We start from the raw sequence: 23,503 nt of genomic DNA, 5'->3' as shown, positions 1-23,503 counted from the left end.
TAACATGGGATATTACACATGGGGTAACAGGACATGGTAGAGGCATAAGTTACAGCTATAAGAACTTGAATGTAAGTTGTGTTGATCTGGCATTTGGGCCAACAGAGAGCCAGACAACTCTGGCAGTAACAGTCTGGGACACATTCTCTCCAGATGCAGCAGGAATGAACTTTTATTTCTCCTTCATTTACATGTAGCAGCCAGCACCCGATTAACTCTATTTTTTAATCTAACAATGTATGTTTATTTCTGTCATTTTAGCCAGAAATGACAGCATAAATGCTGTGCAAGTTTAGCAGCAGTACAATACTGAGTCTGTTTGGTAACCTGAGAATGCAGCTACTCATAGCAAAAGTTGAGTAACTAACATCTGGGCTCCAACACACAATAATAACCATGTCATCTATCAACACTAATAAATATGAAAAGTAAAGCTACCAATCGTGATGGTCAAAATTCGGAGGAAAAGCTCGCCATTAATTCTGCGCCTGTCACTGCTTGCACCTTGCCCTTTGACGGAGAGAGACAACTGGGGGTTCACCGGACAGCGGTCACCTTTGATGCTGCCTACTAGGAATCAAGGTCTCAAACAAGGCCATTGACAGCACCAGTTGAGTGAACACTTTGTAAAATGTCCCCGTGTTTCATATTGTCATTGCGACTTGATTCTGCAATGATGAGCAACAGTAGCCTACAAACTACCAAGGCTTTGAAAATTGGTCGCCTTCTAGGCAGATTTTGCTGTGTCATTATTCAGCTATGTTGCCCTTCAGCACTTAAATAGAGCAAAGTGTGATTGACGGAGGCATCTGCTCCAAGTTATCAGTCTCTCCAAAGGAATGCCAGATAAGATTGGCAGCGAGCTATCTGAGCAAGTATAGCCTACATTAGAGACGGCTGTCAAAGGTAAACGGAGAGGGAAAATATATACAAGAAGATGCATCTAAATTGCATTCCTAGCGTCCAATGCCACCCTGGTCTTATTATTCAAGTTAGACACTGACTGCTTCAGTTATACTCTCAGAGAGCTCAAGAGCTGCCTGCCATGTGAATCCTCCCCTCACACCGTTCGTTCACCCACATGAACACAGACAGAGCCAAAGAAACGCTCAACTTTGTAGCTGAGCGGAATATAGATGTGGCTGGAGACAAATGTTCGGCCGTGATTTGCACATAGCTCCACACATTACCACAATGTCCTTAATGGACGGCTAAATGTGAACGGCATCTCTAAACCGAGTGTCTGACCACTGCAGATTAATGCCAAACTCGACACCCACTCCCCAAAACGACTAGGTGCCGCAAATGCTACATGTAAATCATTGGCAGTATTATTCCTCGACTGCTTCCCAATCATATATTTCGTGCTATTAAGTTACTGTACGTTTCACCGTTCTGAAATGATATTGGCTTAATGTAGTTTATTTTATATTTAGGTTTCATTCAATCTATGTAGACAAGCATGCAATATCGTTGGCAATGCAAATAAGCATTACCCCCTTGCAGTTAGTTAAGTGCATGTTAAAGACTGGAATATAAATCATTGATGAACAAATGCGGGAGGGAGCTATGCATTTCCACATAAAACGATCCTGCTTACCTGTGAGACGAGGAACACAATGAGGATACGGATGCCAATCTCCATGGTCTCAATTCTCTGGGAATACATTTCAAAACAAGGTACAGGTTTGACCAGCTCTGCTCATAATTCCAGAGTCGAACTGCGAGCGTGAGAGTAAAGAGCTTGTCGCGAGCTGCCAACTTCCCAAATAGAACTGCAGCCTCATGAGCAAAGCATTGGATAGAGGCGCCGCCGAGACCACAACCAATAGATTTATAGGGGGATTTTTTTTATACCAGCCGGAATAACGCATCTGTATCAATCTGAAAAAGTATTGGGTTTGATTTGTATTATCTATAGACAATTTACATGGACTGACACACATTCATATGTGTTTGAATATTCAACTAGTAGATGCCCTCACCCTTTGATATATTTTTTTTCGATTTGTAAATAATGATATGCCTGCATATCAGATGAGCAGATGTATGTCTCATTATTGCGAGATATCAGTAATGTAAAATGAAAGATCGAGAACATAGCCAATATATTAACATTAAATGTGTAGACATGCACTGTTTCGTGAAACGACGTTATTGAAGAAGCGCTGGCTTCATCATCTCACTAGAATGTAGTCTAGTTCATTTGGAAATATGTGGGAGTTTGACAGCCCGTCAGAAGTGGCATTTTATTCCCTTAGTCTGCGCGCCTTGAGCCCCGGGGCATGTTTTTTTTCGGAGGGCGCGAGATGAAATCGTGGCAGCGGAGAATAGCGTTTGGGTGGAAAATACTGCCTCTCAACGCTATTCACCGGGAGACCCAGAGAAACGGATGGTTGCTGTGACCTCACTTTGGTAAATTGAACACATTTAAGTTATGAAAAAAATATGACTTCTAAACACAGAATGTGTTCTTTACCTCTAGGCTAGAAAAAAGAATAGGATTTGATGGGTCTTATAGCCTGTGGCCCTATGCTATGGCACTTGTTCTCTTCTGATATGCAGCTGCGTTGGGTAAATTAGAATTCCCTATCCATAGTAGCAAGCGAATCTCTCTCTCTCTCTCTCTCTCTCTCTCTCTCTCTCTCTCTCTCTCTCTCTCTCTCTCTCTCTCTCTCTCTCTCTCTCTCTCTCTTTCTCTCACACTCACTCACTCACTCAGATGTTATCGGGGGAAGTAGTGAGTGAGTTGCTGTACTATGATGTGGTCTGGTCTCCTTCTCTGATCTGGCACTATGCAGTGCAGCATTTCCTGTATCCCGCATCTAAGACATTTTAAGAAAGCTGAAGCTCATTTACTGTGTTTCTATACAATTTAAAAACGTTAAAATGGAGAACAGCAAAAACAAGCCAAAATGACCCCACCTGTTGCGCCCTGACATTAGTTATCTATGTTTTCTTTATTATTTTGGTTAGGTCAGGGTGTGACGAGGGTGGGTATGCTTGTGTTGTCTTGTCTAGGGTTTTTGTACATCTAGAAGTTTTTTGTAAGTCTCCTGTCGCTCCAGCGACAGTCCCTAGCCCGGGGTCTCCAGCGACGGTCCCCAGCCCGGGGTCTCCAGCGACGGTCCCCAGCCCGGGGTCTCCAGCGAAGGTCCCCAGCCCGGTGTCTCCAGCGACGGTCCCCAGCCCGGGGTCTCCAGCGACGGTCCCCAGTCCGGAGTCTACAGCGACGGTCCCCGGTCCGGGGCCTCCAGCAACGGTCCCCGGCCCGGAGTCTGCAGCGAAGGTTCCCAGCCCGGGGTCTCCAGCGAGGGTCTTCGGGCCGGGGCCTCCGGCAATGATCTGCGGTCCAGAGCCTCCGGCGATGATCCGCGGTCCGGATTTACGAAGGCGGAGGTATCAGTGTAAAGAGGGGGGGCGGCATCTAGAACCAGAGCCACCGAGGGTAGATGCCCACCCGGACCCTCCCCTATAAGTTCAGGTTTGCGGTCGGGAGTCCGCACCTTGGGGGGGGGGTACTGTCGCGCCCTGACATTAGTTATCTATGTTTTCTTTATTATTTTGCTTAGGTCAGGGTGTGACGAGGGTGGGTATGCTTGTTTTTTTCCCTTGTCTAGGGTTTTTGTAGATCTAGGGTTTTTTGTAAGTCTAGGTAATTGTGGGTCTATGGTGGCCTGATTTGGTTCCCAATCAGAGGCAGCTGTTTATCGTTGTCTCTGATTGGGGATCCTATTTAGGTTGCCATTTTTCCTTTTGGTTTCATGGGTTCTTGTCTATGTGTAGTTGCCTGTTAGCACTTTTTGTATAGCTTCACAGTTCGTTTTGTTGTTTTGTTAGTTTTGTTCAGTGTGCATTCTTAAAATTTAGAGAATGTACTCATACCACGCTGCGCCTTGGTCTCCTCCCTACGATGGCCGTGACACCACCCATTACCACATTGGTTGCTGAACTTCATTCACCTCAGTCGATCAACAAGCAGATAGGCTATTAGCTATACAATTAGCCGCTACACATTAACTCAGCACCAGGTTTAAAAACCAGGGCTGCAAATTTCACTGGGGACGAAATTCCATTTCCCCCAGTTTTATCATTGGAATGTGAAACAAAACGAGGCTTTAGGACCATGCAGACGCCTCTGAGCGGTCGGGTAGGCTGTTTGGAGTGTTTAACTTATTTCAGTAAGATATCTCCCTGCACTAAATCCAAAGTTGTGTCACTGTTGAAAACTCAAATTAATATGTACAGAGCGATCTTGTGTATTCTACTATTCTAACTCTCAACAGTAAGTTGAGACCCCAACTGGGTTCCATTTTATTATAGTTTTTTGCTAATATGTCATATCCTGACCTGCTGATCATGACCATGCTAAACAAAGGCTGGATGTTTCAGTAATAGCTTAGAGACATACACAATTAATGCACACAATAATTATTTTGTCTTTCTGAAGAGGAAAGTAATTAGTAAAGCCGGACAGGCTTTATGAGATACATTCTCAACATGTCTGTCAGCACCCACATTCCTTTAATTATTCAGCAGTCTGTCATGTTAAACTTTTTCTGTTATTCCTCTCCTCAGTTCAGGAAATGATGAACTGTGTCACGGCTGTCTTCATCCTCCTCATCTGACGAGGAGAAGCGAGAAGGATCGGAGGACCAATACGCAGCGTCGTAGGTGTTCGTCATTTTAATGGAAAAAACTGAATACTACAAAAACAATAAAGAAACAACCGTGAAGCTAAATACCAATCGTGCTGACACAAACACGACACATAGACAATCACCCACAACCCGCAATGACAAAACAGGCTACCTAAATGAGGTTCCCAATCAGAGACAACGACTAACACCTGCCTCTGATTGAGAACCATATCAGGCCAAACACAGAAACAGACAAACTAGACATACAACATAGAATGCCCACTCAGATCACACCCTGACCAAACAAAACATATAAACATACAAAGCAAACTATGGTCAGGGCGTGACAGTACCCATCCCCCCCCCCCCCCCCCCCCCAAGGTGCGGACTCCGGCCACAAAACCTGAACCTATAGGGGAGGGTCTGGGTGAGGCATCTGTCCGCGGTGGCGGCTCTGGCGGTGGACGTGGACCCCACTCCACCATAGTCTTAGTCCACTTCATTGGCGTCCTCTGAGCGGCGACCCTCTTGAAGGGCCCCACTGGACTGAGGGGCAGCTCCGGACTGAGGGGCAGCTCCGGACTGAGGGGCAGCTCCGGACTGAGGGGCAGCTCCGGACTGAGGGGCAGCTCAGGACTGAGGGGCAGCTCCGGACTGAGGGGTAGCTCCGGACTGAGGGGTAGCTCCGGACTGAGGGGTAGCTCCGGACTGAGTGGCAGCTCCGGACTGAGGGGCAGCTCCGGACTGAGGGGCAGCTCCTGACTGGCGGGCGGCTCTGGCGGCTCCTGACTGGCGGGCGGCTCTGGCGGCTCCTAACTGGCAGGCGGCTCTGGCCTGCTCCTGACTGGCGGGCGGCTCTGGCCTGCTCCTGACTGGCGGGCGGCTCTGGTGGCTCCTGACTGGCGGGCGGCTCTGGCGGCTCCTGACTGGCTGGCGGCTCAGACGGCACTGGAGAGACGGGCGGCTCAGGCGGTGCTGGACAGACGGGCGGCTCAGGCGGCGCTGGACAGACGGGCGGCTCAGGCGGCGCTGGACAGACGGGCGGCTCAGGCGGCGCTGGACAGACGGGCAGCTCAGGCGGCGCTGGACAGACAGGCACACCTGTAGGGAGGAGACGGAGAGACAGCCCGGTGCGTGGGGCTGCCACAGGACCCACCAGGCTGGGGAGACCTCCAGGAGGCTTGGTGTTGGGAGGAGGCACCTGAAGGACCGGGCTGTGGGGGAGCACTGGAGCTCTGGTGCGCAGCCTTGGCACCACTCCCCCAGGCTGGATAACTACTCTAGCCCGGACCCTCAAGAGTGCAGGCACAGGTTGAACCGGGCTGTGGGTAAGCACTGGAGATCTAGTGCCTACTACACGCACCTCTCCCTTAGGCTCCACTCCCACATTTGCCCGGCACGAGCGAAGCGCAGGCATAGGACGCACTGCACCCTCCCAGCGCCCCGGAGACACAGCACGCAGAGCCGGCGCAGGATACTCTGGACCGAAACGGCGTACCACCGACCAGATACGCTGAGCAGGCACCATACGCCCTGGCTGGATGCCCACACTCGCATGACACTTTCGGGGGGCTGCCCTATAGCGCACCGGGCTATGGGCATGTACTGGCGACACCGTGCGCTTAACCGCATAACACGGTGCCTGACCAGTAACGCGCTGCTTATAATAAGCATGAGGAGTGAGCTCAGGTCTGTTACCTGGCTTATTTTTTGGGGGCTGCCTCTCGTACCTGTCGCGCTGCCTTGCTGCCTCCTCATATCGCCGCCGCTCAGCTTTCGCTGCCTCCAGCTCTGCTTTGGGGCAGCGATGTTCCCCAGCCTGTGCCCAGGGTCCTTCTCCGTTTAAAATCTCCTCCCATGTCCAGGAGTCCTGAGATTTCGGCCGCTGCTGCTGCTGCTGCCCGTTACCACGCTGCTTGGTCCTTTTTTGGTGGGTGATTCTGTCATGGCTGTCTTCGTCCTCCTCATCTGACGAGAAGAAGCGAGAAGGATCGGAGGACCAATACGCAGCGTGGTAAGTGTTTGTCATTTTAATGGGAAAAACTGAACACTACAAAAACAACAAAGAAACAACCGTGAAGCTAAATACCAATCGTGCTGACACAAACACGACACAGACAATAACCCACAAACCACAATGACAAAACAGGCTACCTAAATGAGGTTCCCAATCAGAGACAACGACTAACACCTGCCTCTGATTGAGAACCATATCAGGCCAAACACAGAAACAGACAAACTAGACATGCAACATAGAATGCCCACTCAGATCACACCCTGACCAAACAAAACATATAAACATACAAAGCAAACTATGGTCAGCGCGTGACAAACTGTCTGAAACCCATAGCCACAGGTATCTGATGTGATCCTGATTGTAGAGATATAGAACCACATAGACTGTTAGGATATTAGCTATGGTGCTTCGAGGTGCCAGTCCAAGACCAATTATGCTTGTTTAGAGACATTACCCTTTTGATTGTTATTCAGGGTGATCCAATGGCTTGTCTAAATCCTACTGAAGCACGACACTGTCAGTTATAGTGCCCGAGAATGTTAGATAACATGGTATATGATTTGTATGGTTGATTTGTTAATACCTGCTTAATAGAATTTAATGTTGAGATTGTTTTGCACCTCTTATAGGTATTGGTACTGCATGATGGCCATGGGTTTGGTTTGAGTGAATGTCAGGGGAGGCATCATGAGGAGAGCAGAAGTCCACGCCCATCAGTGAAGGTTACCTTGTGAATATAAAACTTTTCCATATTAGGCCCAAAGGTCAGGTGTCTATTATTGCTGCCCATCTCTCCTTCTTAGGTGGCAGAGCTGTCAATGTGCAAAGTTAATCTTCATGCTAAGTGTCGTTCAGGCTTCTTATGCCAGACAAATAACTCTGAAGAGGGATGAAGCTGAGGGATGTTCCTGCAGAGAAAGATGAGATGAACTTTGAACCAAGAGATAATGAAAAAAAAATAAGTGTTACAAAATTCAGAGCCCCACACACACAGGATGCATATTATGATGATAAAGAATTTGTGCATATATCCATTGTTAGTATGGGAGGGAAAAGGTCATGCCACACAGCTGGGTAGGCTCCCTGTATTCCTTCTGCTCAGGAAAGCAGTCAGATTTCCTTACTCTTCTCTCCGAATGTGAAAAATGAGGCCGGGAATTGTTGTGACGGTCTGAGGAATTGCTTTTCCAAGACAATGTTGCACAATTTTTGCGATATATTTGTTTATCAACAGAATAGGAGGGGATACAGCACATCAACACTGACAGCTCTATTTCAGGTCCATAAATTCTGGTGATCGAATTCAATAAATGAGCAGAAATAGGAAATACAGTAATAGTTCATTAAATGTATGACATAATGGTGGATCAGAATTGAAATGTCAAATAGAACAACATCTAGGGACATATTCCTGAATTGCTTTTGATATATTACATGTCAGAAATTGAATGTTTTTAGTTAAATGTTCAGACTTCGGTCTGATTTTCATGCTTGCGGGTCTACAATTCAAAAGTGGAATCTCTGCATACTGAAAAAGGCATTCAGGGCTTTACTCAATTTGACAGCCTCCAAATAAGTTTTGCCTTGATTGGGCTAATACATGCATCAGTCACTTATTAATTGACTTCTAATGTTGAATAACAGGCTGTGTAATATTCAAATAGCACAATTAACTAAAGTAATGAATGCAAATAAGGTTCATTTTATCGTCTGTTTTCATGACGAGATTGTCCCGGGTTTATTACTAATGTGAGTGTCTCTACATACAAAACACTGGTACTTGCGTCTAGTTGAGGACTGTGCTGGAAATGGCTGGGTGTAGTTTTGGGACTCATTGGTGATGAATGGAGCAGATACAGTACTTACTTGCCTTAATCCTCTTGGCCCCCTTGGAAGCATAGGGCATCTGCCATGGCTCTCCACCTCAGTAGAAGAAGAGGAGATGTGTAATGGTCCTCTTGGGTTTGACTCATCAAGCTGCAGGGAAGGAGAAGGAGCAGAGAGAGTAAAGTTAGGAGGAGAGGTTAAGAACTGCTGCCAGGACCAGAGGCTAGATTTACTTTGAACAAACCCTGGGGCAGAGAGAAAGTGCACCCGGGAGTGGACCAGGAGATGTAATAATCCTTCTACTGTATCAACTCTGCCTCAAAGAAGCAGGGGTCAATGGTACACTATGAAACTCATCATGGAGTGCTGTAGGTTTACCATGATTGATGGAGTTTTAGTTATTGTGGAAATCCAGGAACTTTAATTAAATTTCTTATCATTGGGGGCTTAAGGATAGCAAAATTATAGCAAAATCGATCTAATATGTGACCAATTGATCAGGCATTTTAACCCATTCACATTTACATGATTCAATGATTCCCGATTCAAGGATTTTCTCTCTGATCATTCTGAGAACAGGCCAATAAGTTAACGTGAATAATTGACAGGTATTGATAGCTCAGTGAATGATTGAGGGATATTGAATTAGCCCAATGAAATCTGCCCGCAGGTGCAGTCCAGTGTCCACCCCTGAGAATACTGATTCCCTCTGTAATGAACCCAAACTAAACTGAGTTGAATCAAACCATCTATGCATATTCTCAATTATATAGATTAATTAGTTGAATCATCTGGAACAAAAACAAGCACACACAGAGGACACATGGACTGAGGAGCCTGATTTGGTTGATTTACAGTGTATTAGGCTACTATCAGATGCAGAAAACAGACCATCTCTCAAGGCTCCAGTGCTGATGAAACATATATTCACACCTTTATCAGCCGCCTGGGAATGCTGTGTCATCTCTGAGGAACGTCTTACAAAATCAAAGCATTCCAATGAATTGGACCGGATCCAAAATCTCATTTGGATGACTCAATGGTTGTAAAGGTGGATGGGGTTGGTCGCTCCTGTGTGTTATTCTCCTATCTCACCACTAGGTGGGAATGAAGTTGCCCATCTCCATTCTGGAACCTGTCCTGGAATCAGCAGCCCTTTGTGGCCAGAGTTTGGTCCTTGGGAACGAAGGGGTGACATACTGCCTGAGCCAGAGCCAGCCAGAAAGAGAGAGAGCCCTGTCCTTTTGCAGGCCCGTTGGAGCAAATTGGTCTGACATCGAATGCTTTATTACACCTTGTACCTTGCATCCTCTTTATTACTTACCCCCATCTCTTCCTGGACAACACACATATCTCTTTAAGTGTCTCACATGTTTTCCCCGTCTAAAATTGGGGATGTGTGTAAAGTATCGCTGCGAGGCAACTGAGGGTGCTGTCAGACTCATAAAAGGAGTCATGTAGCACCCGCAGGGACAACACGAAGTTAAAGTGGAACTGACAGCATTTTAGCAACATGAAATCTTATTAAAATCTGTTAATTTACAACCCCAGGAAGAATATGATACTTTCTTTACATAAAAAAAACTTTCTAGACAGTACAACGCCAAACCCTCCCTCCCATCCATCCAACCACTCACCCACCCAGGCATCATACAAGGATATCACAGAAAATGTAATTAAATAGGACAAAAACATAAACAGTAATAGAAATAAAAACAATGGAAAAAGTTAAATATAAATAAAAATCGGTATCATAATTATAGTTGAGTCTTATCAGCACAATATATGGCCACTAGAGCAGACATGACTGCTTACCAAAATATACAAGGTACACTAAGTAAAAGACAGGCTCTCCATGTATTGTATGAATTGGGACCCGGTTAAGTCAACTTTTGTTGGGACCCATGCGCAGTGTACCTAACATTCTCCAGAGGCAGAGATGACATCACCTCCTTAAACCACTGCATAAAGGAAGGCAGCTCTGCAGACTTCCAGTGAAAGAGGACAAGGTGGCGAGCTAGCAGCATGGTAACATTCTGATCTAGGGGAAGTACACCAAAAATGGCAGTGAATGGGTTGGGGCTAATAGTTGTATTACACATATGTGAGAATGCCTCAAATATGGGGTCCCAGACGCCACTCAAAGATTGGCATGTCCAAAACAAGTGTCCCACAGTCGCTGGACTCTGATGGCATCTCAAACAGTTGGGTCAACATTTGGATATATTTTTGACAGTTTGTCATTTGAGTAATGGAGAAGGTGCAAAACTTTGAACTGAATGAGCCCATGCCTTATGCTAAATGATGAGATGTGGATACGCCCAATACTATGTTGCCACGTCATCGGGTAGCTCGCTACCCATGTCTTGCTTCCATGCATATTCTGTATTTGCCAAAGAAGGCGGATTATTGTTCTGTATTATGTGGTATAATCTGGAGATTGTGCCCTTCAGATACAGGTTAAGATCTAAGCACCTCTCGATTGGACAGTTAGTGGGCTCAAGTGGAAATTAAGGGAAATGTTCTTTAGCAAAGCTGCGAATTTGCAGGTACCTGAAAAAGTGGGTATTGGGAATGGGTATTGAAAGAGACGAATGTGTTATCAACAAATATGTCCAAAAAAAACACCAGACCGTTCCCATGCCAGAACTGGAAAGCCGTGTCAATCTGTGACGCTGGGAAGAGATGATTAGATGTTCATGGAGAGAAGCCGCTTGCTTGTTTAAGGCTAAAGTGACTTCAGAATTGGGACCAGATTATAAGGGAGTTCTTAATTAACAATGGGGTTCAAGTCATGGGTGCCAAGGTTCATGGGCAGTGGGGAGCACAGGAGCGAGACAGGAGAAGTTGGAAGGTTTGACTGTAACAAGTTGGACCATCCTTGTTTTCAAATGTTGAAACCCAATAAACACATTTAGATATATTTGCTGACCAATAGTAGTGTAAAAAATTGGGATTTGACTTGCGTGGATTTGACTTGCAGCTGTCCAGTTGTTTGAACATCGACTTTGGAATGAGTACAAAAACCTGACTGATATTTATACATACGCACTGCAAGCAAAAAAATGAAATGAGCGCAACATAAACATCGTAATAAAATTCAATAGGGAAGCCCTCAGGCCTTGACTGACTGAACTTGACTGATATTTATACATACGCACTGCAAGCAAAAAAATGAAATGAGCGCAACATAAACATCGTAATAAAATTCAATAGGGAAGCCCTCAGGCCCAGGAGCTTTACTTCTCTATATGGACTGGATTGCCAGAGTAGCTTCATCATCACTTATTGAGGCATCCATGTTAGTTTGTTCATCTAAATTGAGACAGGGGATGTCCAGATTGTCTAGAAATGCAGGCATATGAGATGCATCAGGAAGAGTCTCTGACGACTAAAGACCAGAGTAGAATTCCTTAAATTAATTGTTGATTTCTTTGGGATTTGGAGAAGTTAAATCAGTTGCACCACAGATTTCAGGTATGGTGCTGCTAGTAGCGGATAGTAGAAGCTGGTGAGAACAACTTGGCAGCTTTCTCTCAATGTTCATAAAATGTCTACCTCGACTTAAACAGAGGCTGCTCCGTTAGTTTAATGGAAAGATTGTCGAATTCTGATTGGTGTAGCAGTCTCTCTTTGTAGAGTTCAGGAGTTGGAGAAGGGGCATATCTGTTGTCCACATCTACAATGAGTTGAGATAGCTCCAATAAGCGTTCAGTGAGCTGTTTGTTGTCATAAGCTGTGTATGAAATAATTAGGCCCCTTAGATATGTATTTTTTAAAGGCATTACAGGATAGTTGTAGTGGGACAAGTCGCCACGCGCCAGGCTTTGGTCTGGTTCTGTCTAGACTTCGATTGAAATCTCCGCCCAATATCAAATGTTGAGAGTTGAGGTCAGGAAGTGTTGCAATGAGGTCAGAAAAAAATTGAGCATCATCCCAATTAGGACCAGAAAGGTTAGCCAGAACAACCTGTGTGCTAAACAATTTCCCCATCACTATAACATATCGGCCATTAGCATCTGAAATTACTTTGGAGGAGACAAACAGGGTGCTTTTTCTGATAAGGATGGCTGCCGCTCTGGCCTTAACACCAAAGTTGGAGTGAAATATCTGGTCGACCCATATTCTTTTTAGTTTATCATGGTTGCTGGACCGGAGATGGGTCAATGTCCGAACTTAAAGAATTAAGATGAGCATACATACGCTCGACCACATGGTTAATTCCTTTTAATTTCCAGCTGATAAAGCAAGTGGAGCCTAGAGTATGTGAATTAGGCATAGTCATAGAAATTAGACATGAATGTTAGTACAATCACATGGCCAGTGTGCTGAAAGGTCAGAGTAATAAAATATAAAGAAAAGAAAAACCAGCATAAAAAAAACAAAATACCCCTTCCCCCTGTTGGAAAACTGCATCTACCTCTCCTAGACTAGAACAAGATACTATCATGTTAAACTGAACCTCAGTAGAGCTCTATCCAGGGCCAACATAATCAAGTTTACACATAGGGAAGGAATTCTGGAGGGACCACCTCAGTTCTCTAATGTATCTTATGCATCAGAGAACTGAGTGTGTGCAAAGCTGTCATCAAGGCAAAAAGGTGGCTACTTTGAAGAATCTAAAATCTAAAATATTTTGATTTGTTTAACACTTTTTTGGTTACTACATGATTCCATATGTTATTTCATAGTTTTGATGTCTTCACTATTATTCTACAATGTAGAAAATAGTAAATATAAATAAAACCCTTAAATGAGTGTCCAAACTTTTGACTGGTACCGTACATACCATAATTGTTCATAACATCAAGTTATTGGAAGAATAATTGTCCTTTTTGGCAGTAGGGTGGAGGCACATTTCTAATCAAAAGATGAGTTCACTAGTTGTTGATAGGTGGGCTAGTGTTGTCGTTCACTAGTCGTGGTAGGTGGGCTAGTGTAGGGTCAGGGTCAGAGTACGGGCTTACAATGGCTAGTTAGCCGTATGCCGCCTGTCCTCCTGTGGATGTAGGTGCGTGAAGATGTATTCTTTGGCCCTGGTTGGGTCCACGAATGTCTTCTGCTCACCGGAGGGAGTAGTGATCTTCAGCACTGCTGGTTAGAGAATACCGAACTTGGTGTCCCGACAGCGATGTAGGAGCCACGTCACTTCGTTGAAGGCCGACCTCTTCTTCATGACTGCCGCCGTGTATTCCGGGTAAATGCAAATCTTCTTGCCTTCGTGGGCGATGGGAGCCGCTCGTGATGCCTTATGGAGGATATCTTCTTTCTGCTGAAAGTAATGGAATTTGACTACGATGGGTCTGGGAGTGACAGGGTCCGGTGAGCCCAAGGCGTTATTAGAGGCCTGCTCTTTTGCGACTCGTGGCCATTGTTGTTTCGACATGTTACGATGAAAAGGCCAAAAATGTCAGAAAGAATTGACAAATTTGTGAATTGCGTTTGATTCCTAATAAAATATTATATAATACGTTTTGGTGAAATATTAATAGTAAATTGTTAGCCCTTGACATGAGCACCGAAATGAGCACCGAAAAAAACTAATCTTTACACATTGCTGCTCACCAGCGCCCCCCTTTTACATTTTCTGACAAACGGGCACTTAAATATCATTGTTTTGCGTTTTCATGAATTCATAGAATGTTTTGGAATTACGTATAGTAAGGCATTTGTGAAAATGTTATAGCATATAGAGTAGGAATGCGGCCGTGCGTTTGGACAATTAATAGACACTGCAGTAAATGAAACCTAATAAAAACATCTGTCTCATCCAGGACTGGAGTCCACTCAGACCAGTACGCCATAGCCAATCAGAGCTACAGTAGGCCTTTATGCAAACAACCCATTTGCCACACAGGCCTGCCATCATTCACTTTGAACTGGACTGTGTGTTTACAGGCAGTTGCAACAGCATGACTTTAGATCATTAGAACGCATTCGGCAAAAGCCACAAAATACACCTGAATGGACTTCTGCAAAGATGTAAATATAACGGGAGTCCTCTTACATTTGGGAACTTTACAGTCCTATTGATGAAAAAACATAAAAAGGTAGGCTATTTTTCCCTATATGCACAACAACAACAAGATCAACAACTAATGCTGGCCAGAGCAAGATGAGCTACAAATCTAACGAAGGAACATTAGATAAACCCTCTCAAACTTTTTCAGCTAGTTGGCTGTCAAATTTTCACTGATAAATGATGGGGTATTGTAGTAGCCTGCTCATCCTTCTGCAGCTTTCCTGCCAATGCATGCTTGTCCCAAACAAGCACCTAAGCTAACTGGCTAAAGCTGGCTTGCTTGCAAGCTAGCGACTTCCAGACACAAATTACACATCTCACTCTGAGCATTTTACGTTCGTAAATTCATCAGTTATTCTGTGCTCTGAATTTACGAACGCAAGAGATATGCTGTCTGGATAACAGTCGTTCAAGTTCAGCATAGCTAGCTAGCAAAGTGATTCTCATTTCTTGCTAGCTAACCAAATGACACCTGCATCTATGGTTACCGCATCAACTGATATGATGCAACTCTGTCTGGACATTTTCAGGTTATGGTGTCTCTGTCCTGACCTGTAATGCATTCGGTATTGACCTCGACAGGCAGCTGATTGTTAACTTGTGTTTGCAATGCCGCAACTTCTCGAAGGACAAACAAGTGGTGTCCCTGTATCTATAATGTGAGTTGCATAATACGAACATGATCCCACAAACTCATCACTGAACAAATAATGGTTAACCAATTGCTTTGACTCAGGGTGCTTATAAAATCCCACTTTGGTGTACCTTTCTTTTCTTAATTAAACTGTCTCCTTGTTCTAAAATTATTCTAATGCCATTATGGACATCTTAAGTAACAATATTTACAGCCATTGATTCGGGACTGGGGAGGTCAAACATATGACTTCATAGACACAGAGCTACAGAACATGCCCTGGCTGCTATAAGCTATTGTTATAGTCTAGCATAAATGACTTATAACCATAAACCATTGTTATTGACATTGATAAACTACCCTATCCATTGATAATAAAAACATTTTTAAGATCCATTCCTTAATTAGGCATATTTTTTACATGCAGGAGAGCCTACATTTATATTGGTATGTCACACACACACACACACACACACACACACACACACACACACACACACACACACACACACACACACACACACACACACACACACACACACACACACACACACACACACACACACACACACACACACACACAAACACACACACACTTGAAGACACATAATCAGACATTCCAATCTAATATGCTTATTTTTTTATTTACAACTGTCTAAATAAACTGTCAGTGGGAGCTCAACTTCAGTCGAAGAGAGAAAAGATGAGGATAAATAATGTCAAAGTTAATTTACTGAACTTTCAGCCGCATGAGAAGCTGCAAATCAATGTTTTCAGCATCGAAAGTGAATTTCATAAAAAAATGCCCTGAGAGTTCTCTTATCCTTTTCCCTGCAACAGTTATTTAAAAGCAGTTCCTCAGTGGAAGTGACAGCTTAAAGATGGAATTAGGGCCGTAGCTGTTTGTTTACATTCCCCACCAGCCACTACACTATCAGAGCAGAGCAGGAGACTGGAGTAAATTAGGACGTTACATTCATGTACAGTGTGAGCTCTGGATGATTAGAGAGAAGGCAGTGAGGTGAAAGTCCCAATACCAAACAGTTTTCACTTTTATGAACTCATTGGGTGCAGGGCTAATGCTCCAATACGCATACATAATAAAGTTGTGCCTCTTCTACTTCACCTCAATGGTACAGTTGTTAGGTAACATCAACAACAGTTGGTACCATTACAGGGCCATATGCTTGAGTTAGAGTCCTACTCTATGATATTAAAGTGAGAGCACGCTTCTGATGTCCCTGAGGATTCGGTCAAGGACGCAAACACCAGAACATAGGCTGTAATTAGGTAACGAGTCCACTAGAGAAGGTACAGCACAATATGTTCACATCAGCTGTTTAGCCCACTATAGGGAAGGTACAGCACAATATGTTCACATCAGCTGTTTAGCCCACTATAGGGAAGGTACAGCATAATATGTTCACATCAGCTGTTTAGCCCAATATAGGGAAGGTACAGCATAACATGTTCACATCAGCTGTTTAGCCCAATATAGGGAAGGTACAGCATAATATGTTCACATCGTTTAGCCCACTATAGGGAAGGTACAGTGTAGTATGTTCACATCGTTTAGCCCACTATAGGGAAGGTACAGCATAATATGTTCACATCAGCTGTTTAGCCCACTATAGGGAAGGTACAGTGTAGTATGTTCACATCGTTTAGCCCACTATAGGGAAGGTACAGCATAATATGTTCACATCAGCTGTTTAGCCCACTATAGGGAAGGTACAGCATAACATGTTCACATCAGCTGTTTAGCCCACTATAGGGAAGGTACAGCATAATATGTTCACATCGTTTAGCCCACTATAGGGAAGGTACAGCATAACATGTTCACATCAGCTGTTTAGCCCACTATAGGGAAGGTACAGCATAACATGTTCACATCAGCTGTTTAGCCCACTATAGGGAAGGTACAGCATAACATGTACACATCAGCTGTTTAGCCCACTATAGGGAAGGTACAGCACAATATGTTCACATCGTTTAGCCCACTATAGGGAAGGTACAGCATAACATGTTCACATCAGCTGTTTAGCCCAATATAGGGAAGGTACAGCATAATATGTTCACATCGTTTAGCCCACTATAGGGAAGGTACAGCATAATATGTTCACATCAGCTGTTTAGCCCACTATAGGGAAGGTACAGCATAACATGTTCACATCAGCTGTTTAGCCCACTATAGGGAAGGTACAGCATAATATGTTCACATCGTTTAGCCCACTATAGGGAAGGTACAGCATAACATGTTCACATCAGCTGTTTAGCCCACTATAGGGAAGGTACAGCACAATATGTTCACATCGTTTAGCCCACTATAGGGAAGGTACAGCACAATATGTTCACATCGTTTAGCCCACTATAGGGAAGGTACAGCATAACATGTTCACATCAGCTGTTTAGCCCACTATAGGGAAGGTACAGCACAATATGTTCACATCGTTTAGCCCACTATAGGGAAGGTACAGCATAACATGTACACATCAGCTGTTTAGCCCACTATAGGGAAGGTACAGCACAATATGTTCACATCGTTTAGCCCACTATAGGGAAGGTACAGCATAACATGTACACATCAGCTGTTTAGCCCACTATAGGGAAGGTACAGCATAATATGTTCACATCGTTTAGCCCACTATAGGGAAGGTACAGTGTAGTATGTTCACATCAGTTGTTAGTCTTATCAATCAACATAGGTGAGCTTCATCCCCTACATACTACATACTACTTTCTACATACTACGTAAACCTTGTTCAAGTAAAAGAGCAGCAACATATTGAGCCCTTGCTTCCTCATCAACAACACCAATTCTAGAGTATTTTCAACTTTTCAACCCTTTCTGTGTGTTGCTTCTTTAACATAACCAATTGATATTTAAGTGTCTGTTGTGTTGAGCTCCAACGTGAATTCTCAGAGGGGTTTCGTTGTTCCATCTCACACAGTTATAAAATGAAACGTCCTCTCACTGTCAACTGCGTTTATTTTCAGCAAACTTAACATGTGCAAATATTTGTATGAACATAACAAGATTCAACAACTGAGACATATGTGACTAACAGAAAATTGATAATGTGACCCTGAACAAAGGGGGGTCAAAATCAAAAGTAACAGTCAGTATCTGGTGTGGCCACCAGCTGCATTAAGCACTGCAGTGCATCTCCTCCTCATGGACTGCACCAGATTTGCCAGTTCTTGCTGTGAGATGTTACCCCACAACAAGCTCAGTCCGATGACGCTGTGACACGCCGCCCCAGACCATGACGGACCCTCCACATCCAAATCAATACCGCTCCAGAGTACAGGTCTTGGTGTAATGCTCATTCCTTCGATGGTAAACGCGAATCCGACCATCACCCCTGGTGAGACAAAACCGCAACTCGTCAGTGAAAAGCACCTTTTGCCAGTCCTGGTACAAACCCACCAGCGACGGTGGGTTTGTGCCCATAGGCAACGTTGTTGCCGGTGATGTCTGGTGAGGACCTGCCTTCCAACAGGCCGACAAGCCCTCAGTCCAGCCTCTCTCAGCCTATTGCGGCCAGTCTCAGCACTGATGGAGGGATTGTGCGTTCCTGGTGTAACTTGGGCAGTTGTTGTTGCCATCCTGTACCTGTCCTGCAGGTGTGATGTTCGAATGTACCGATCCTGTGCAGGTGTTGTTACACGAGGTCTGCCACTGCGAGGACGATCAGCTGTCCACCCTGTCTCCTTGTAGTGCTGTCTTAGGCGTCTCACAGTACGGACATTGCAATTTATTGCCCTGGCCCCATCTGCAGTCCTCATGCCTCCTTGCAGCATGCCTAAGGCACATTCATGCAGATGAGCAGGGACCCTGGGCATCTTTCTTTTGCTGTTTTTCAGAGTCAGTAGAAAGGCCTCTTTAGTGTCCTAAGTTTTTATAACTGTGACCTTAATTGCCTACCATCTGTAAGCTCTTAGTGTCTTAACGACCGTTCCACAGGTGCATGTTCATTAATTGTTTATTGTTCATTGGACAATCATGGGAAACAGTGTTTGAACCCTTTACAACGAAGATCTGTGAAATTATTTGGATTTTAATGAACCATCTTTGAAAGACAGGGTCCTGAAAAGGGACGTTTTTTTGGTTGCTGAGTTTACATCTACTTCCGTCAAGTGTGGATGGATAATGAACCCTTTCCCCAGCAATAACGCCCCTGAGAGATACAAAACAAGAAACACAAACAACACACAGACATGACACTGGAACAGAAACAGAAACAATGACGACTGGGGAAGAAACCAAAGGGATTGACATATATAGGGCAGTTAATCAAGGAGGTGATGGAGTCCAGGTGAGTGTCATTATGTGCGTAACGCTGGTGACAGGTGTGCGCCATAACAGGCAGCCTGGTGACCTAGAGGCCGGAGAGGGAGCACACGTGACACCTACATTCATATTGCTATGTAGTGAAATATTTACACATTCTTTGTTTTCTCTGCATGTTCAACTTCAGTTTCAAGTTTAATGTCACGTGCACAAGTACAGTGAAATTACTTTCTTGCAGCTCTAAACCCAACAATGCAGTAATCAATATCGATATAGTTTGAAGCTATATGCAAGGTCAGATCCAATACTATCCGACCTCAGGATAAAAGACCCAGATGCAGACAGTTCGAAGTAACAAATGTTTATTACAAAAACTGGGCAGGCAAATGACAGGTCAAGGGCATGCAGAGGTCAGTAATCCAGAGCAGAGTCTGTAACGTACAGAACTGCAGGCAGGCTCGGGGTCAGGGCAGGCAGAATGGTCCCTGTTTTCCAGCTAAACTAGAAAACAGGGACTAGAGAGAAAACAGGAGCACGGGAAAAATTATGGTAGGCTTGACAAGACAAGACGAACTGGCAACTAACAAACAGAGAACATAGGTAAAAATACACAGGGATAATGGGGCAGATGGGCGACACCTTGAGGGGGGTAGACAGGTGACAAGCACAAAGACAGGTGAAACAGATTAGGGTGTGACAAATACCATATTTACAATGTGCCGATATACTGGAGTGATAGAGGTAGATACAGTGCATTCGGAAAGTATTCAGACCCCTTGACCTTTTCCACATTTTGTTACGTTACAGCTTTATTCTAAAATTGATTACATTTATTTTTTCCTCATCAATCTACACACAATGCCCCATAATGACAAAGCAAAACCAGGTTTTTTTGCAAATGTATTCAAAATAAAAAACTGAAATATCACATTTACATAAGTATTCAGACCCTTTACTCAGTACATTGTTGAAGCACCTTTGGCAGTGATTACAGCCTCGAGTCTTCTTGGGTATAGTGCTACAAGCTTGGCACATTTGTATTTGGGGGAGTTTCTCCCATTCTTCTCTGCATTTTCAGGTCTCTCCAGAGATGTTAGATTGAGTTCAAGTCCGGGCTCTGGCTGGGTCACTCCAAGACATTCAGAGACTTGTCCCGAAGCCACTCATGCATTGTCTTGGCTGTGTGCTTAGGGTTGTTGTCCTATTGGAAGATGGACATAGGTTGTCTGGGGTGATGGATTTGATGTGTACCATAACCAGCCTTATAGTTTGGAGTTCAAACCTGGTCACATCTTTCTGTAAGCACAGTTGAACACTGTCTTTTGATGCAACGTGTCAGAGTATGGATCTTTTAGGAAGGGCCAGCACATAAAACCTTACAGTGTGAGTAGTATCATAAAAAGCTAAGTTTATACTTGGCAGGAGAAGGGAGTATTAATAGATTCCTCAGACTGGTGCTTAAACCATAATAGCTTTTTTCAATCTCCATTATTTTATATTATTTCTCTCTCAACAGTATAGCCTTCACAATTAACAGTGTAATTGTGTGAACACAAGAAAGAGTAGAGCGCGTCCATGTCATGCTCAATATGGTATGTCAGTTGTCAACCACTACAACAGCAACCCATGGGGCATCCCCTCTTGACTCAACATGCTTAATTGTCGGAAATATGACAAAATCCATGTGTAATTTCTGTCTTAAATACCAGTTGCTGACTAATGTTGTGATACTGCAGCAGTGGTGGAAAATGTACCCAATTGTCATAGTTGAGTAAAAGTATAGATACCTTAATAGAAAGTTACTCAAGTAAATGTGAGTCACCCAGTAAAATACTGCTTGATCAAAAGTCTAAAAGTATTTGGTTTTAAATATACTTAAGTATCAAAAGTAAAAGTATAAATAATTTCAAATTCCTTATATTAAGCAAAGCAAACTGCATAATTTTCTTATTAAATGTTTTTACGGATAGCCAGGGGCACACTCCTGGCTATCCATACTGTAGATGCATTTGTGTTTAGTTAGTCCGCCAGACCATAGGCAGTGGGGATAACCACATGTTCTCTTGATAAGTACGTGAACTTCGCAATTTTCCTGTCCTGCTAAGCATTCAAAATGTAACGAGTACTTTGGGTTGTCAGGGAAAATCTATGGAGTATAAAGTACAATATTTACTTTTGGAATGTAGTGAAGTAAAAGTAAAAGTTGTCAAAAATATAAATAGTCAAATAAAGTACAGATACAGTACCCCAAAAAACGACGTAAGTAATACTCAAAAGTATTTTGACTTAGTATTAAGTACTTTACACCACTGTCCTGCAGTATATATTAGCAATGCTTAGTTGTATGGCAATAAGTTCGGACATGCCGGAAAACCTGTGTATTCTAACGGAGTGGTACTGTGGTCACAATCAGTCTGAAAAGCACAGGACTCCTACATCAACAGGTGCCTATCCACATAAACAAAATACTACAGTTTACTATAATATACTAAAGTACTTAGTATAGAATTCTGTAGTAAACTGTAGAATACTATACTACACAATGTATCATCCCTCGATCACGTGTAGTAGTTTTTCTGCAGTAGGTTTCCTGAAGGATAAAGCTTCCACTTCTATGTCAAAGATAATAAAACCAGAACACGATAGTAACTACTACAGTAATGTCCGCAAAAATGCAACAGTAAATACTACAGTACACTAATCTGCAAAAACACTCCAGGAAATATTACAGTATACTACAATCTGCAAAAACACTACATTAATTACTGTAGTATATACTACAGTTTTTTTTACAACAGTATTTCTTCTATAGTGAACTGTAAATACTAATTCAACAGTGAATACTACAGTAAAGTCTGCAAAAACACTTCAGTGAATACTATAGTATCTATTCATGTGGGTAAAGTTGTAATCTACACTGAGTGTACGCCTGCTCTCGCCTGCTCTTTCCATGATATAGATAGACTGACCAGGTGAATCAAGGTGAAAGCTATGATCCCCTATTGATGTCACTTGTTAAATCCACTTCAATCAGTGTAGATGAAGGGGAGGAGACAGGTCAAAGAAGGATGTTTAAGCCTTGAGACAATTAAGACATGGATTGTGTATCTGTGTCATTCAGAGGGTGAATGGGTAAGACAAAAGATTCAACTGCCTTTGAATGGGGTATGGTAGTAGGTGACAGGCTCATCGGTTTGTTTCAAGAACTGCAATGCTACAGGGTTTTTCAGACTCAATAGTTTCCCGTGTGTATCAAGAATGGTCCACCACGCAAAGAACATCCAGCCAACTTGACACAACTATGGGAAGCATTGGAGTCCACATGGTCCAGCGTCCCTGTGGAACGCTTTCGACACCTTGTAGAGTCCATTCCACAACGAATTTATGTTGTTCTAAGGGCAAAAGGGGGTGTGGGTGCAACTCAATATTAGGAAGGTTTTGTTAATGTTTTGTACACAGTAAATAATAATAAATGCCATTTAGCAGACGCTTTTATCCAAAGCGACTTGCTAGAGCAGGAGGAACAGGAGGAGGAGTACCGACTTGGTACTGGAGCTCCAAGTCTAGATTCAAGAGGCTTCTAAACAGCTTCTATCCCCAAGCCTTTAGACTCCTGAACATCTAATCAAATGGCTACCCAGACTATTTGCATTCCCCCCCCCCCCCCCTTTACACCGCTGCTACTCTCTGTTATTATCTCTGCATAGTCACTTTAATAACTCTTCCTACATGTGCATATTACCTCAACTACCTCGAAACCGGTGCCCCCGCAAAATTGACTCTGTACCGATACCCCCTCTATATAGCCCCACTATTGTTATTTACTGCTGCTCTTTAATTATTTGTTATTCTTATCTCTAACTTTTTGGTGGTATTTTCTTAAAACTGCATTGTTGGTTAAAAGCTTGTAAGTAAGCATTTCACTGTAAGGTCTACACCTGTTGTATTTGGCGCATGTGACAAACAAAATTTGATTTGAATCAATTGGCCGTGCTGCTGCTCCAAGTTTCAACTGTTCTGCCTGCGGCTATGGAACCCTGACCTGTTCACCGGACGTACTACCTGTCCC

At 43.6% G+C, this 23,503-nt stretch overlaps 1 protein-coding gene across 1 annotated transcript in view; it reads right to left on the bottom strand.

Moving 5' to 3' along the window:
* Positions 1-1,808, bottom strand: part of cdh13 (cadherin 13, H-cadherin (heart)) — a 570,143-nt gene extending 568,335 nt beyond the window's left edge. Inside the window, exon 1 of the mRNA XM_055934321.1 lies at positions 1,601-1,808. Within this exon, the coding sequence (XP_055790296.1) occupies positions 1,601-1,669 (69 nt within the window). The 5' untranslated portion in view covers positions 1,670-1,808. The remainder of the gene's footprint in view (positions 1-1,600) is intronic.
* Between the last annotated feature and the right edge of the window lie 21,695 nt (positions 1,809-23,503).

The sequence above is a fragment of the Salvelinus fontinalis genome, chromosome 9 (assembly GCF_029448725.1).
Source record: "Salvelinus fontinalis isolate EN_2023a chromosome 9, ASM2944872v1, whole genome shotgun sequence".
In the NCBI taxonomy this organism is placed as follows: domain Eukaryota; kingdom Metazoa; phylum Chordata; class Actinopteri; order Salmoniformes; family Salmonidae; genus Salvelinus; species Salvelinus fontinalis.
Note: the sequence above shows the minus strand (reverse complement) of the source record. Positions and strands in the feature narration are given on the sequence as shown.